The sequence below is a fragment of the Lissotriton helveticus genome, chromosome 3_2 (assembly GCF_964261635.1).
Source record: "Lissotriton helveticus chromosome 3_2, aLisHel1.1, whole genome shotgun sequence".
Lineage (NCBI taxonomy): Eukaryota > Metazoa > Chordata > Amphibia > Caudata > Salamandridae > Lissotriton > Lissotriton helveticus.
This window is the reverse complement of record NC_136062.1, coordinates 131,237,173-131,252,395: the sequence shown is the minus strand read 5'-3', so window position 1 is coordinate 131,252,395 and position 15,223 is coordinate 131,237,173. Positions and strand designations below refer to the sequence as shown.

At 40.9% G+C, this 15,223-nt stretch overlaps 1 protein-coding gene across 1 annotated transcript in view; it reads left to right on the top strand.

Moving 5' to 3' along the window:
- The window catches only part of ENTREP2 (endosomal transmembrane epsin interactor 2), an 830,030-nt gene that overhangs the window by 463,590 nt on the left and 351,217 nt on the right, over positions 1–15,223 (top strand). The window contains exon 4 of the mRNA XM_078684606.1: positions 14,675–14,835. Coding sequence (XP_078540732.1) covers positions 14,675–14,835 — 161 coding nt within the window. The remainder of the gene's footprint in view (positions 1–14,674; positions 14,836–15,223) is intronic.

The window sequence follows — 15,223 nt, the reverse complement described above, 5'->3', positions numbered from 1 at the left end:
ACACATCACATGATGTTTAAAGGAGGAGCCAGGACAATCATTTCTTCTGAACTGTTAAGCTACAGCAGTTCCAGCACTTTTTTCTCACCTTCCACAACAGAGGGAGGACAGAAACTAAGGACGTGATGAGGAAGACATTGTTTAGGAGTAATGAAGATTGCTGGTAAGTCACCAAGCCATTACCTACCTTGTCCTGCCTCGTCACAGTCCTAACAGGCGAGTGTATAGCCAAGCCACTGGGAAAAAATTTATACCAGACATACGCAAGATGCAAACTTTCTTTATTATATGAAAACGTTCATAGAAATCCACACAATCAGTGAACTGCAGACAGCACTGCTTAACAAAAATCTGGAGAAAACAAATATGCAAGTCGACACTTGAGTGTAAATGTACACTCAAAAATTATTTAATAGCAAAAAGTGTTGATTTACCCGCAGGTATAGGAGTAATTTGCTTATGTAAATTCACCTTTGTGACTAGGGCCTTTAGAGTCTAATAAAAGCCCAACAAAAACTATGGTTTGAACAGAATAGGAAACCGCCATCAACTGAGGAAAATAATACACACCTCACCAACATTACTATTGGGAGCACATACATATCGTCCTCACCTAGGGCTCTGCCCTCATCTCCAGACAACAGCTACAGTTGTATTACTTGTTATTGTGTGGGTGTGTTTGGTTGGGACATGCTCAGAGTTATGATTTGAAATCTGTATCTTTATGATTCATTAATGGTGAGAAGTCAGACACAGAGGCCTGAGTGGCTCACTCCGGAGCGCGGGCTCACGGTTCGATCCCTGGTGCTGGTGGCAGCTCAACTCAGCATCATGTGACTCTAGGCAATAGCTCCCTTCATATACCCGGTCAGCCCCCAGGTCCTACATACCATTAGGGGTGATCAGTTCGCACTTTACAAATGTAGAATTTAATTCAATCTCATTTGAATGATTTGCATATTTGTATTTTTTTTAACAATATACATCTATGTTTACTTTTTATTATGTGGTTTGCCTGTATGTGTCTGGAATGTTTAGTTGTATGATTCTTAAATTTTTATTAATTTTTAAATATTTTTTTAGTTTTGCAAACTAGGGTATACAAGAAAGACAAAGGGAACACCAACAGATCTTGCGTCTTACCCCTTTCGATTGCCTCTAAATCAGCAAAAGTCTTTGTCACAAGAGCATGAAAGGGTGCCTCCAAAAGCCCAGCTGTAGTCCCATCCAGTGTGAGGGATATGGGGAGGCTGAGGAGTCTCATGAATCCTGGTACTTAGATGGAGCATGGCCTGTGCTTAATTTGATCCAGTGGTGTCCGGTGCTTGGTACTGGCACTTAATTGTCAACACCAGCACTTGTTACAGCTTGCTTCATGGTGGTACTGTTTATCTACTTTAGAGATGAGCACAACAACAGTTTTTTTATTAATTGAATATCCATTAAAAATGACTAATACTAGCCCCCCAAGCCATTCTTAAAGCTTGGGGCCTGGAATTTTCCATTTCGTCACACCTGTAGAAGTGTATTGGTTAGTAGTTGTGTTGGTAGGGTCATTGAAAGCACAGGCAGGAGCAATGGGTGGTGCAAGCTGCAGTGGCCTCTTGACGAGGGTCTTAGCACTTATGTTTTTTTTTTACAAATAAAGCACTGAGCATGGCAACATATTTCTTGCCTCCCCTAGCATGTACACTCTTGGTCATGTTCCTGCCATGGCATCTCATTTCCTGGTGCCATGTGACAGCAGCGAAAAGAGTCAGGTTAGTCATCTATGGGAGAGGATGTGGTCTAAGGGCTAGGGTGCGTGACCTCAAAGCTGGGGAACCGGGTGCGAGTCTTGGCCGGGACGCTCCACATCCTGTGATTCTGGGCAAATCAAATAATCTACCAGTGACTAACAAAAATAAAAAATGTATGCATCTGTCTGTAACGCAACTGGTGCTCATGTAAAGTGCTGTAATACCTTTGGGTCTAGTTCGCGCTATACAAGAGAAAAAAAACATACCTGGAGACCGACAAATGGTGTCCCTTATGTATGTACACAGGTGGAGGGAGACACTCTTTGAGAAGCTCCAACAGTCATCACTTATACGAGGTCCCAGAGAAACAAAGTAATAATTATACCACAAACTATGACAACAAACTCAGAAAAGCAACCTCTCCCCCCGGTTGCTCAAAATTTCTTTTGTACTCACATTGTGTCTTTGCTTTTGATATTGTTTCTGACAGGGAATTAAACAACCACATCATGGCAGTGCTTTGAGGCAGCAAAACAAACAAACGTATTTATCTCAACACAGCGGGAAGTATGCCTGCAGCACGTTTTATTAGTTCAATTCTTCGAAAAGGTGAGAGCTTAACAGCATGTATCCGACTGATGCAGCAAAAGCGATGCGACAGCAAGCATTGCCTGGAGGAGAATGGATTATTCTGTGCGTCTTTCGATTGGCTCTCGCTGCGTTCCATCCTGTACAAAGTGGGTCAGGCAGGTCAGGCTGCAGTCGCTCTTCATTGCTAATCCCTCTGGCACCATGGATGGTTTCCACCTGCTCACATGCACTTTCGGCTCATTAGGGAGACGCTTCTGAGTGTGATACAAAACGAGTTGCCTTTGCCCCAGAGTTAAGCTATTAGAATCTTGCTAAATGTAATCAAATGTAATTCAAATACAAAATGTGTTTTCATTTATTTGGAACCTAGACACATTGCTGTTGTCATAAACTGACTTAAATTAAATCTATAGTTGCACATTCATCTTTCTGGTCTTCAGCCCCCATTACCCAAAATGGGCTGTTGTATTGACTGCATCTAGTGAATACCTTTAGCCGGGGGTGGGGTATTAACTGACCATAATTCAGATGTGTGCGCAGAAAGATTAACTGCATATTTTGGAATATAAAAGGGAACTTAAAATTGGTGCCACATAATTCTGTACCATATATTTTTTGGCTTACCTTCTGTTGTATATGTCTTTGTTGTTCTTACCTCCGGGAGCAGATTGCTGTCGAGCAAAAGGGGCTACTTTTCAGCCTGGCAGGTCTACTGCCAGTGGGCCTTTAAATGACTTGCAAGGAACAGGATATTGCTCACCTTCTCCCCTCAATTCTACTGACTGGCTTGGCACAACTAGGGCGCCACAAGTGTAGTATAATTGTAGTGGTGTTTGTCATGCGCGCCACCAATGTACCCGCATTTTGTTGATGCACACTCTAAATATAACCCACGGCTAGTAAGACTGACCATGCATTGCTGCTTTAACTAATGCTTTGAAGGTTTTGATATGTTTTAAAAAATTAGTTACTCTTAAATTGTTTTCCCTCTTTTTAAAATGTTGATACCCAATATTTATCAGCTGGCGCGCCTGATCTATTTTATAGCGAAGGTGCATTGCGCTCACTCGCCCTGGCTACCCGCATATAATTTACTAGTTAGTTTCACCTTGAACCGGATGGTAGTAAAACGGTGTGTCACGCAACTAATGGCCAGCTTTATTTCAGTGTGGTGCAGTAAAATGCCTCCAGAATTGTGCCAGATTGCCTTGTAAACATGTGCTTGACATCTCTGGCCTTGATTCTGAAAATAAAAAACGAGATTTTAGAGCATACAAGCTTATCTTAGATATCTATGCCTTTTTTTTGCAGTGCAACTTTTTTCACAAGAGTGCATACCACTCAAAAACACAAAAGGAACTCAAAGGTAATCCATAAAAAACATCACAAAAACTGTCTTCACCTTACATTATCATTCCAATCTAACTCAAGTGGCCAGCATACATTCCAAATGAAACAAGAAAAGGGCAGCAGTTCCCAAGAAGCTTGGAATTGCGGTCCCTGTGAAGTCTCCTTTCCTGGTTTCACTAGGTCATTCCGGAACATGGTAGCTGTTGCAAATTCGGTTACTGGTTGAGGGGGGTGAAACCCTACTCAAACATCCACCACAATCTATGTCAGGGTGGTATGCAAGCAACCCCCAAATTAACCTGTGCCTAACCCACTGGTAGCTTGGCACAAAGCAGTGAGGCTTAACTTGGAGGCAATGTGTAAAACATTTATGCAGCACTACAAACAGTAATAAAGTGAAAACACAAAAAAGAAAAATCCCACACCAAATTAGAGAAAAAGAGTAAAATGTAATAAACAGTTTGAGATTAAAACAATTAAAATCCAATCAGTAGAACTGGAGATGGTGTTTAAGTGAATATAATGATTAGAAGCACAAAGCACCAACTGTGATCATCTGGTAGTCCTGGACCGGGACATAGTCACAAGTTCAGGCTGACCATGAGGGAGCACAAGCTGCATATAGGGACCAAGTTAGGCCCCCTGAACAAAGTACCTTAAAGCCTGGTTGCTGAGTGTTGCAAGATCCTGCGTCGAAGCAGCGTTCTGCAGCAGCAGTTCAGAGGTCTTGCGAGGCTGCGATGCAGAATCCTGCATTGTCGAGGATGCATTCGACAAGAAAAGAGACTTAGAATGCAAAGTCTTGGGGCAAAGATGCATCACGCACCGGTGTTTCAGAAGAAGAGGTGGGGCTGCAATTAATAGTACTGCGTTATTGGCGAGGTTGCCATCCAGGAGGGGCTTATAATACTAGGGTCTGTGTCAAGGATGTATCACGCTGCGGCGGTTCCGAAGCAGAGCTGCAAGGAGTTACAGCACGCTGTGTCAGTTCTTCCGACAGCTGAGATGGTAGAGCAACTTCAGGCCCACTTTCAAGAGTCCAGGACTGGGGTGGCATCACTTTGGGGATAGGACACAATGCAGATAGAGTCTAGGTAGTGTTCCCGGTGACTGTAGGCTCTTCTACGTGGGTTCTCGGTGACTGTAGCCTTTTCTGTCCCTGAGGTACTGATCAGGAGGTCAGCCAACTAGCGCTTGGAGTAATTCTGGAGCTCCAGACCTTTTCACTCAGCAGGAAGGGCAACAAGGTAACATAGTGGCAGTACTTCCTGCAGAACACCGCAGCAGTCCTTCCAAGTCTTCCACAGGTCCAGAAGTTTACTGAAGAGGTGGGGCCAATATTTATAATTGCTGCCAGCTTTGGAGTAGGAGACGGTTCTGGAGGTCTGTAGTCCCTAGAGGTGCTTGGAATTTCCTGCCTCCCTCCCCTATCCGCAAATTGTCTGTGGCCACAATAGACTAGTGTCAAACCTTTGGTGAGTGTGCACATGCAGAGCCTTTGTTATGTGTAAGTGTGCTAGATGACAACTCCTCCCCCTCATCAAGTCAGAGAGGGCCCACCCTGCCAACACCTATGTTTCTCTGCCTCACTTACTGAGAGCAATATATAAAGACCAACTGCCAGCTTCATCTAGCCATGTGATCCAGGAAACAGGCTGCAGGCAGCAAATAGTGGGACAAGAAAATGCCACTGTTTAAAAAAAACTAGCATTTTCAGAATTGTGCCTTACAATCCGACTTTACCCTTAAAGAGGACTTTAAATTACAATTCTCTAGATACTAAACCCAACATGTCTACTTGCTCCCAATTGAAAGTTATCACTTATGAAATGTACTAAGGTAATCCAATGTTATCCTATGCAAGACCCAGGCCTAGCAGTAGTGAAACACAAATGTAAGTGTTTTTCACTACCAGGACATGTAAGACTTAAAAGTACATGTCCAACTTTTTAACTACACTGCACCCCACCCTATAGGCTGTTTAGGCTACCAGAGGGCTGACATATGTATTTCAAAGGCAGTGTTAGGCCTGTCAAAATGTTTATTTTGCCATGACAAAATAGCAGGCTAAATTGCACACACAGACTGCAATGTTAGGCCTGCGACTTGTTTAAAAGGGCTACTTATGTGTGTGACACAATTGATACTGCAGGCCCAGTAGTAGCATTTCATTTACTGGCATTGGGTACATGAAATACCACTTTACCAGGTACTTACAAGTAAATTAAACTTGCAAGTTAGGTGTAAGCCAATTTTACCCTGCTTAAAAGAGAGGAAATAAGCACTTTAGCACTTGTTAACAGTGGTAAAGTATGCAGAGTCCTAAAGTCAGCAAAAACAGGAGGATGGAGGGCAAAAAGTTAGGGGAAAGCCACTCAAAGGATGTTGTGTCCAATTCCAGGGCTTGTAGTAAACAAGACTTCTAATTTAGGTATTGGTTTGCAAATGTTGTGAATTCCTTTATATTCCAGGTAATCCCCATTATCTTGTTGAAACTATTTCTTAGTTACCAACCGTATTTTATAGCACTGAATCTACAAGGATTTTCTAACCACCATGTGTAGATCCAAAATTCTTCAGGTTTTCCTGTTACTCTCTGTTACTTTAACACAGATACATTCATACATGTTTGAGGTTGGTAATCTGCATAGCTTTAATAAACCTTAAACCAGTTTTTAGGTAAAAATGATGGGAAAAAGAGGGGTACAAACTATAGACAAATGTAATTCACAAAAGTGAAAATAACTCTTTTTTTTTTGCATTGTTAGCAGTTTTCTGATGAAGGTTGCCTTTTGCATAGAACTGTATTATGTGCCTAGAATTTCAAGAGTTATGTCTGATGCTCCACCATCCTTCCATTTCTTGAAGGATGCAATGGGTAGAACGTTTTACAATACTTTTCCTAAAAAGCTAACTCGATTACCTAAACAATTTTTGAACAGAGCTAAAGGTTTGCTTTTCAGATCACAACATTATTTTAATTTTGTTTTAACACCAAATACGAATTCTGACGTTTCACTCTTTTAATGTCACTCTGGATGACACATTATGATTTGGACCTCTGAATGATGCCTTCTCGTAAATGAAGCTCTGCACCCTCTTTGAAAGTTTTCAACCTTTAGTCAATGTGGGCGGTGCCGACTTTAAAAGCCTCTTTCCTAAGCATGTTCTGTCCATCTGATTTTGCCATCAAAACTCTCACTTCCTCCTGACTGACTTCCTTCTTTCTCCTAACCTTAAAATCCTTTTCTAGTCCATCTTATATTATTGATATTCTTTTAAGAGCTGGCACATAATACCTCACCATAACAATGTATATGGCTCTTGTCTACATTTTCCATAAGAAATATTCAGACATAGATACAGTGTCATTACCTGATGTTGTGATTTGAGGGCACACGGTTTAAAGCTATGACCCACTCAAAAACGTCTTATTGTCCATTGGTCAGCTTCTGAGACAACTTGCCAAAAGGAGAGCCTTCTCACCAGCTTCAAAATGCTCGAAACAACTTAGGCCAGCTTTAGTAAGACTTAGCATCAGCCCTAGCCTGCTTTAAAGCGGCACATTTCGGCACCAAACACAGCATGGTGCTTGAAAGGTGTGTATTTCATATTACAAAAACTTCTTTGCGCCGCTCTGTGCTGCGTTGGATCAGGGTGTAACTCCTACCAATTAAAGCAAAAAAACACAGATTTTGATGAAATGCCTATCAACTAAGATCGCACGACTGGGCTACGCCTCAGAAATGCTTACTTGAAGAAGGCGCCAACACGTGGAAATATATATACCTTACTACAAACATACACTGCATTTCATGTGTACTGCTGTGCACAGCACACAAAATCTGTGGGAACCTTCTGAGTCTGTCTATGCCCAGGAATTTGAAATGGAAGAGTATAGCTCCAGTAGAAATCTCATGCTAGACAGAGCACACTTAACCTCTGCAGCATGGTGTGAGGCTGTCCGTTGCACAAGGCGCCATCTGTGAACCAGACTAATCTTTGTAGATATGTTGTTGAACAGTTTTTTCTGCTTTCTGCAACGCAGAACAGCAATGTTGGGTGGTGTACTGCCCGTCAATTTCAATATGTATCTCTGTAGTATATAATCTCATATTTTGTAATGTTTCCCTTTGTTTGTTTGCTGTATTGTTGCCTCACTTGTTAGTTCCATGTTATTTTTCTATAGTGATCTAACACCTACTTTGGAAATGTGGTGCTTGCATTGATTTTAGGCATCTGTTCTGGGCTTGAGGTATGGGACATAAGGGAAATAATAGTTTATGTATGCACTTTTAATAAGTGATGTTTTTAACTAGCACCATTTAAATATTTGAGGATCCCTATCAAAAGGACCATAACAAGATGTATATGGCCGTGGACAATACATTACTCCAATGAATGTGGAGCAGAGTTCAGTTTGTGAAAATAACAATAGAAACCCAACATAACTATGTCCTAGGAATGCTACCACTATTGGTACGCAAAGACACATTGAAGCACATTGATCCAGACATCATCAGTCCTAATGAGGGAGGCAAAACCTAGATTGAAACCCTGTTCATTATGGACTCATATAACATCTGAAAGATTAGAACTAGCTCGCATAACGTTAGACAACTCAAAAAAAACATATGTGTCAAAATCGAATGGAAAATTCTAAAATGTCTTGCACCTGCATTGCCTACTATATAAAGGTTTAGGACTGTCGAAAGGTGTTATTTCGATAGGTCGAATTTGCAGTTTGAGGCTGCACAGCCAGGCTACAGAGGTGTGTCCACAGTCATGTGACACTGACACTTGTAGTGGCGGGTATCTAATGAATGAATGAATGAATGAGGATTTGTAACGCGCAACTTAGCCCAAGGGCATCAAGGCGCCAGTCAAGGCAGATATCAAAGTAACAGGTCTCAGATCACTGGGTACATAACTATGAGTAGGCCTCTCAGAAAAGCCAGGTTTTCAAATCCTTATGGAAGTATGATAAAGAAGAAGGTTGTCCTGTCAGATCGGGGGGGGGGGGGGAGGAAATTCCAAAGCTTAGTTACCAAGGTGGAAAAGGCCCTGCCTCCCCATCTTACTTTGGCAAATCAGGGGACTGAAAGAAGATTTTTGGTAGATGACCAAAGAATGAATAGGTAGTTGTTTGCCCGCACCGACCATTGACAAAGTTAAGTGCGTATTTTAACAAGCATCACAGTCCTTCTAGCCTTGATTGCCATATTTATTAATGTCAGCCAACATATTACTGTCTTCTTTTGAGCTGGAGCATTTTATGGGTTATGTATTAAGGATGCATGAACGATACACTCAGGCTGCATAGAGAATTTGCTGCATCGATTATTCTAACATTGAAAACAAGAAGCACAAGGAAATGAAACGAGTCCAACTTACAGTAACTAATGTTGTACATATGACCATAAGAACCACTAAGAACTGTGATTGAAATGAGCCAATATAAAACAGTTTAATGTGCACTATTGGAGGCGCAATAGTAAGATGCATGCAATATATGTAGCAATATATTGTTTGTATTTGTAGCCACCCTGCACGTGGTGGCTGTTACTGTAAAACAACAATCTTGTATCTTATAACGATCCTCTCGAATAACACACCACAGAAATGGGCCTAGATATAGTCCTCACAATATTTTTGAAAGGCTGGTAGAAAAAAACCTTGAAACAATAGCACATAAACATTTAATGGCAGTTGGCACTTTAGCAATTAGAGATGGGTCTTTCCAGTGTTTGACTACCGGGAGATGCCCTTTGTAATGTCCGTTAAGCAATTAGCAACTCCAAGCAGTGTAAGTTATGCTAGTCCAATAAACACATATAAACACATCTAAACTCACGTTTTTTGAGGTAGTATGTTGTCAGCGTGAAACCCAGCATTTTTGGACATGGGGCTCGTCACGATTTTGTGTGTTATTTGACATGCTTTTATCAGGGGTAGCCTGATTAAGGCAATTCATTTCGTAACGAAAACTGCAAGATAAAGAGACAATACATGATGAAAATACTTGTCTCTTTTTATTTAGGTGTTTATGTTTCATCATTCAGCTATGAGAGCGGTAGGTCTCATCAAGAGCATTTAGATTCATAAACAATGTAACACGCATTCTAGATAGCTAGGGATCTGTAACAATACTTACTCTGAAGAAGGCCTTTGTTGCTACTGGGCATTTGAAGAGGCCAAAACATGCTGGTATGCGAATGCTTGAATGATCGTATTCAAAAAACATCCTAACATTATAGTTTTTAACTGTATTGTTGTACCCGGAAAAAAAAAAGAGAAATACCCTGGATATCCCCCAAGGTATTTTCCGTTGCTGGATTCTAGCTCCTGTGGAGAATGCTTTTTATCATGAACTCCATAATTAGTTGAGTCGCTCAAGGAGGTGCCTACCTACCTACCCTGTGGGGAAGAGGACCCAGAGGATGAATCATGGCATGATTATGTGGGCGAGATGCCCTCTTCCGTTATCTGGGGATAAAGACCTGAAAGGCAGGATCTTGCCAATAAGGACCTACGTACTTTTATTTACAATAGTGGATGACACAATATGTGCTGCAGTCCACTTACAGGCCCTGTGTACACTTTGTGCCATAGACTAGGAACATACTAGGGACATACTAGTAAGTTAAATATGCCGATTAGTAGTATCAGTACTGTACCATATTGAAAGGCAGAGCACAAGCACTTTATCACTGGTTAGCAGGAGTAAAGTACACAGAATTCTACAGCCAGCAAAAATATACAGCCAGATTCATCATTCTCCCGTTTTGCGAGCCCCTAATAGCGATTCATAAGGAATCGCTATTAAGGACTTGCAAAACGGGATTCATGTAGGAATTGCAAAAAATATTGCGATTCCTACATGTTCCTTATTTGCGATTAGCAAATTGCTAATCGCAAATAAGGAATAACTCCCCATGCATTCCTATGGGCCTATAGGCCCATAGGAATGCATGGGGAGTTATTCCTTATTTGCGATTAGCAATTAGCTAATCGCAAATAAGGATGCGATTCAAGGGTGCAGGGGTGTCCAAAGGACACCCTGTAGCACCCCTGAAATGTAATCTACATTGGTGTTGCGCACACACATGTCCAAAGGACATATGTGTGTGTAACATGCAACTTAGAAAAATGCATTTAAATGCATTTTTCTAAATTTTTGCTATTTACCACGAGGTCTGACCTCTCGGTAAATAGCGGCCCAAAATTGCAATTTCGCAATTTTAAAATGATTCATGAATTGCATTTAAGGAATCTCAAATAGAGATTACTTAAATCCAATTCTTCGCAAATGTGCGAATTCTTTAATAGCGAATTTTGCATTTGCAATGCAAAAATTGCACTCGCAAAAGGCAAGATTCTGAGAATCTTGCCCTTTGCAAGTGCAATTTAGCTTGATGAATCAGGCTGATAGTGTCTAGCGAAAGGCAAAAAATCGGTGGTGACCCCACAAAAGAAAGGTGGGTTTTCTATCTATAACTACCACTGTTATTGAGAATCCTATAATATATTGCATGATGTTCACCTGAAGCAACACCATAAACAACTTAAACTTGATATATACATGCCTGCATCTGCTCCAACAAAAGCCTATCATGGCATGACTATCAAGCAAGAGGTGTTCTAACTCAGTATAAGAAATTGAAGTATTAGTACAGGAGAGTGATAACCCATCTCAAATAATGATCACATGCCTTGACAAAGTGAACTTCTAAATCACTAAAAAAAAACTATGCTTAACCCTCTGACAGCTTGGCACAAAGCAGTTAGGCTAAACTTAGAGACAACGTGTAAAGTATTTATTAAGCACATAATAACAACACCAATTTAGAAAAATTGAGTATATTTTAATTAAGAAAATGACACCAATACGTCAATCAATAGAACCGGAGATATGAGTTTTTAAAATTGAATTATAAATAGCACTAAAAAGCACAATGCTCCAACCACGGTTATGTGGTTGCACTAGACTAGGTCAAAGTCAAAGGTTATGGCGAAGTGAGATGGATAGCCGGTTGAATGCAGGGATAAGTTTGTTCTGGATAACAGTTTATTTTCTGACTGTGAAACTTTTTGGGAGTAAAAGGGATCATTAGCGTGTCATCAGAAGGGCCAGCTGCAAGCTGCACCTGAAGCGAGGATCGACGACAAAGGGTGGCTGAAGAGTGGGGTCCTGGTGTGGTTTGTGACAGCAGCTGTAAATCTCTGAAAGGGTAATGCTGTGCCCAGGAAGGCCTCAACGTTGAATTGGAGGCCTCTCTGCAGTGGTACTGATGAAGTCCTCTACAATCGGACTTGGACATTTTCTGAAAGTCAGATCTCCTTCAGCAGGGTCAAACAGCAAGCTGAGGCCGGTATACCGTTGTTGGCTGTGGTTTGCCGACGATCCTGGCAGAAAGTTGGCAATCAGATTTAAAGTCTCAATTGCAGTTGCAAACAGTAGGAGTACATTCTAATATCAGCTCAGGGTCCAAGACCTGGGGGTCAGTACTAACTCTAACAGAAGCCAGCTGCAAGGTCCAAGGCAGCTACTGTTGGAATTGTTCAGCTGGACATTTGCAGGGAGAGAGGCCTCTCGAAGATTGTTGTGTCCCAGTAGCTCAAACAGTGATCAGCCAGCTGACCCTTGAAGTTACGTTTGTGGTGGTGGGTGCAAGACAGGTCTAGAGCCAACCTGTAGATGGGTGGCAAACCATTGTCCACCCAGTAAAACAGATCTTGTCGGTTCCTCTACCCCTACTGTGTTTGGTGCCAGTTTGACTATAGAGACATAGGGGAAGCAGGCCTAAGCGTGAGCTTGATCTACTCATGAAAAGGTAGGCATCCTTTGAAACTCAGGGAGGGGCAGGGCACACCCCAAGTAATCCTGTCAAGGGAGGAGTTCCCCACACCAAACCCAGAGCACTTTATCCCCTGTCTCAAAGCAATACATATCTGACCACAGGGGAGCCATCAGGGGTTCAGTGAATTCATGGACACTGGCAACAAAGCTATTTAGCTTTTTGGTTTTAGGCAGGATAATGACAACTTAAAAGTCTAATTTCCATAATAGTAATATACAATTTGACCTCCCATTAAGTTCGATTTTAAATTATTATTAAAATGAGCCCTTGAACCATTTTCTATCTACTCCCAACTGAAGTTATCACTTGTTAAATGTAATAGTGTAAGTAAGTGTTAATCTATAGGAGAGGCAGCCTTGCTGCAGTGAAACACGACTTTTGAAGTTTTTCAGTGTTAAGGGATGTAAAACATTAAACGTGCATGTCCTTTGTTTTCATTAGGGGTGCTTTATACGTATTAGAAAGGAAGGATTAGGCCTGGAAAAATGTTGGTTTAGCCAGGTCAAAGTTGCAGTTTAAAACTGCACAGCCAGCGGCAGTGGCATTCCTGGAGACTCATTTTACAGTGCTACTTTAGTGGTTGTCTCAGTGTGTGCTACAGTCCACTAGCAGCAATTGATTTACAGGCCCTGGGTAGATGTGTACTTTATACTAGGAACTTAAGAGCACCATTTAGGGTAATGCCAATTCCAACATGTTTAGGGAAGCGACCACATGAACATTACCACTCATTAGCATGAGTAAAGTACGCAGTGCCCTATGGCTAGCAGAAAGTGGTTCAGCAGAGAATGCTGATCTCCTGAAATTACTGTACAGCTGTCTACTGAGATGTATGCGTCCACATACTTTTAATTTGCCCACCTCCTCCATCTGTCACTAATGGAATATAAGAAGTCTGTTCAGAAGTCTAGTTTCGGAACAAAATAGAGCGCTTGCTTGCACTCTACCAGTAGTGCAGAAAACTAGTTCCAGATGGCAAATCATACTACTTAGAGTACCATGGCCAGACCTGATGCTTACAGACAATAAGGTTGTTAGAGAATGTACAATACCATTTTGGGAATCTGTGATGTGGCCTACGCCATATTTAGTGCTGTTGCACCCATTTGTATACTTATTGGGACACAATATGGGCAGAATTGTCCAGAAAAGACACTTTCAATAAACCACCATCAGCCAATGGGCACTATTACACAGTGTAGAAGATGTAACATGAATGACACACCACTTACATAGATGGCTGTCAGCCTCCTTAGTAGTGGCCAAAATATGTATCCTACAACATTGGTGCCAACTGACGGTCTCACAGTGGATGACTGGATAAGGGAGAAGGTCACAATTGCAATGTGATTGTGTTATACATAATATAATGATACAATTACGACCTTTGAACAGATAAGGGGTTACTTCCTAAACAGGGCAGAACAGTAACTCAGTGGCTTACGGAATTAAGTAATTGATGTTAATCGGACACTCCACATAGATACGAACCTTTTACATAATTCAGCAGTAGTATAATTATATACATTAACACAATCAACCATGCTGATCAGACTACCCCCTCTTAACATCTACATATAACATGAATATTAATATTATTAGTAACAACAACAACAATAATAGTTATAATAGTAATACATTAATAATGCAACTAGTCTCACAGTAAGACACAAAGCTCTAGATAGGAGAATGCTTATTACAGAGAGCAAGATATTCTTCAGTCATGTAATCTTCTCACCCTAAGCAAAACCAATGACACCTGAATATGGTAACATAATAGAATGGAGGAAGGCAGTCGCTATAGGGAGTATAGATGCTTTCTACATCCTTTCCACCAGACCCCCCTCCTTTCATTCTGCCTTATCCAATACTACCCCATTTAAACAAATGTGTATTGTTTTATATTACTCTCATTTATTTTTCTATTATTAGTTTATACTATCCAATATTGTAATCGTATGTGCATATACCACATAATTAAATGTCTCACATGTAATAGCTATGGAAAACTATTTAAAGTCTCTGTGATAGAAGCATGTACACTATTTGTTTTCTTCTTGATAATAAAAGAATTGTTGGCAAATAAATAAAGTCACATAATTTACCTGCATAATATTTATGTTTATCTTGCAGTTTCTACCACAGAGGTCACAGTCCAGCAACCCTGACTGCATTACTCCCCATGGAACTATTCTTCATCAGACCTTGGATTTTGATGAGTTCATTCCTCCAATACCACCTCCGCCGTACTATCCACCAGAGTATACATGCACACCGTTAATTGAGGCCCAGAGGTGAATACCAATTTTTCCTCATTATGATTTGCGTATGATTATATATAAATTCACTGAAAAACAAATGTCAAAGGTTTGTTATAGTTAGCTAAAAATGTCAGTTGAAACATTTCATTTAAAACTCATAAAATCACTGTAATTCACTAGATATAGGTATCTCAAGTAAGTGTAACACTTGCACTAAAGTGACTGTAACTTTTGCCTGGTCCCCTCGAGGACTATTTCAAGGGAGAGGCATCTCCGCAGCATTAGACGCACTGAAACTGTTTTGTAGTTCCTATAAATCCATATAGTACCTGCACGTTTAGACAACATAAACTGTGGAATTGGTGTACAAACTGGTTCCAGACACCCCTACTGGGTATGTTCGCCTGTATACCAGCTAGCT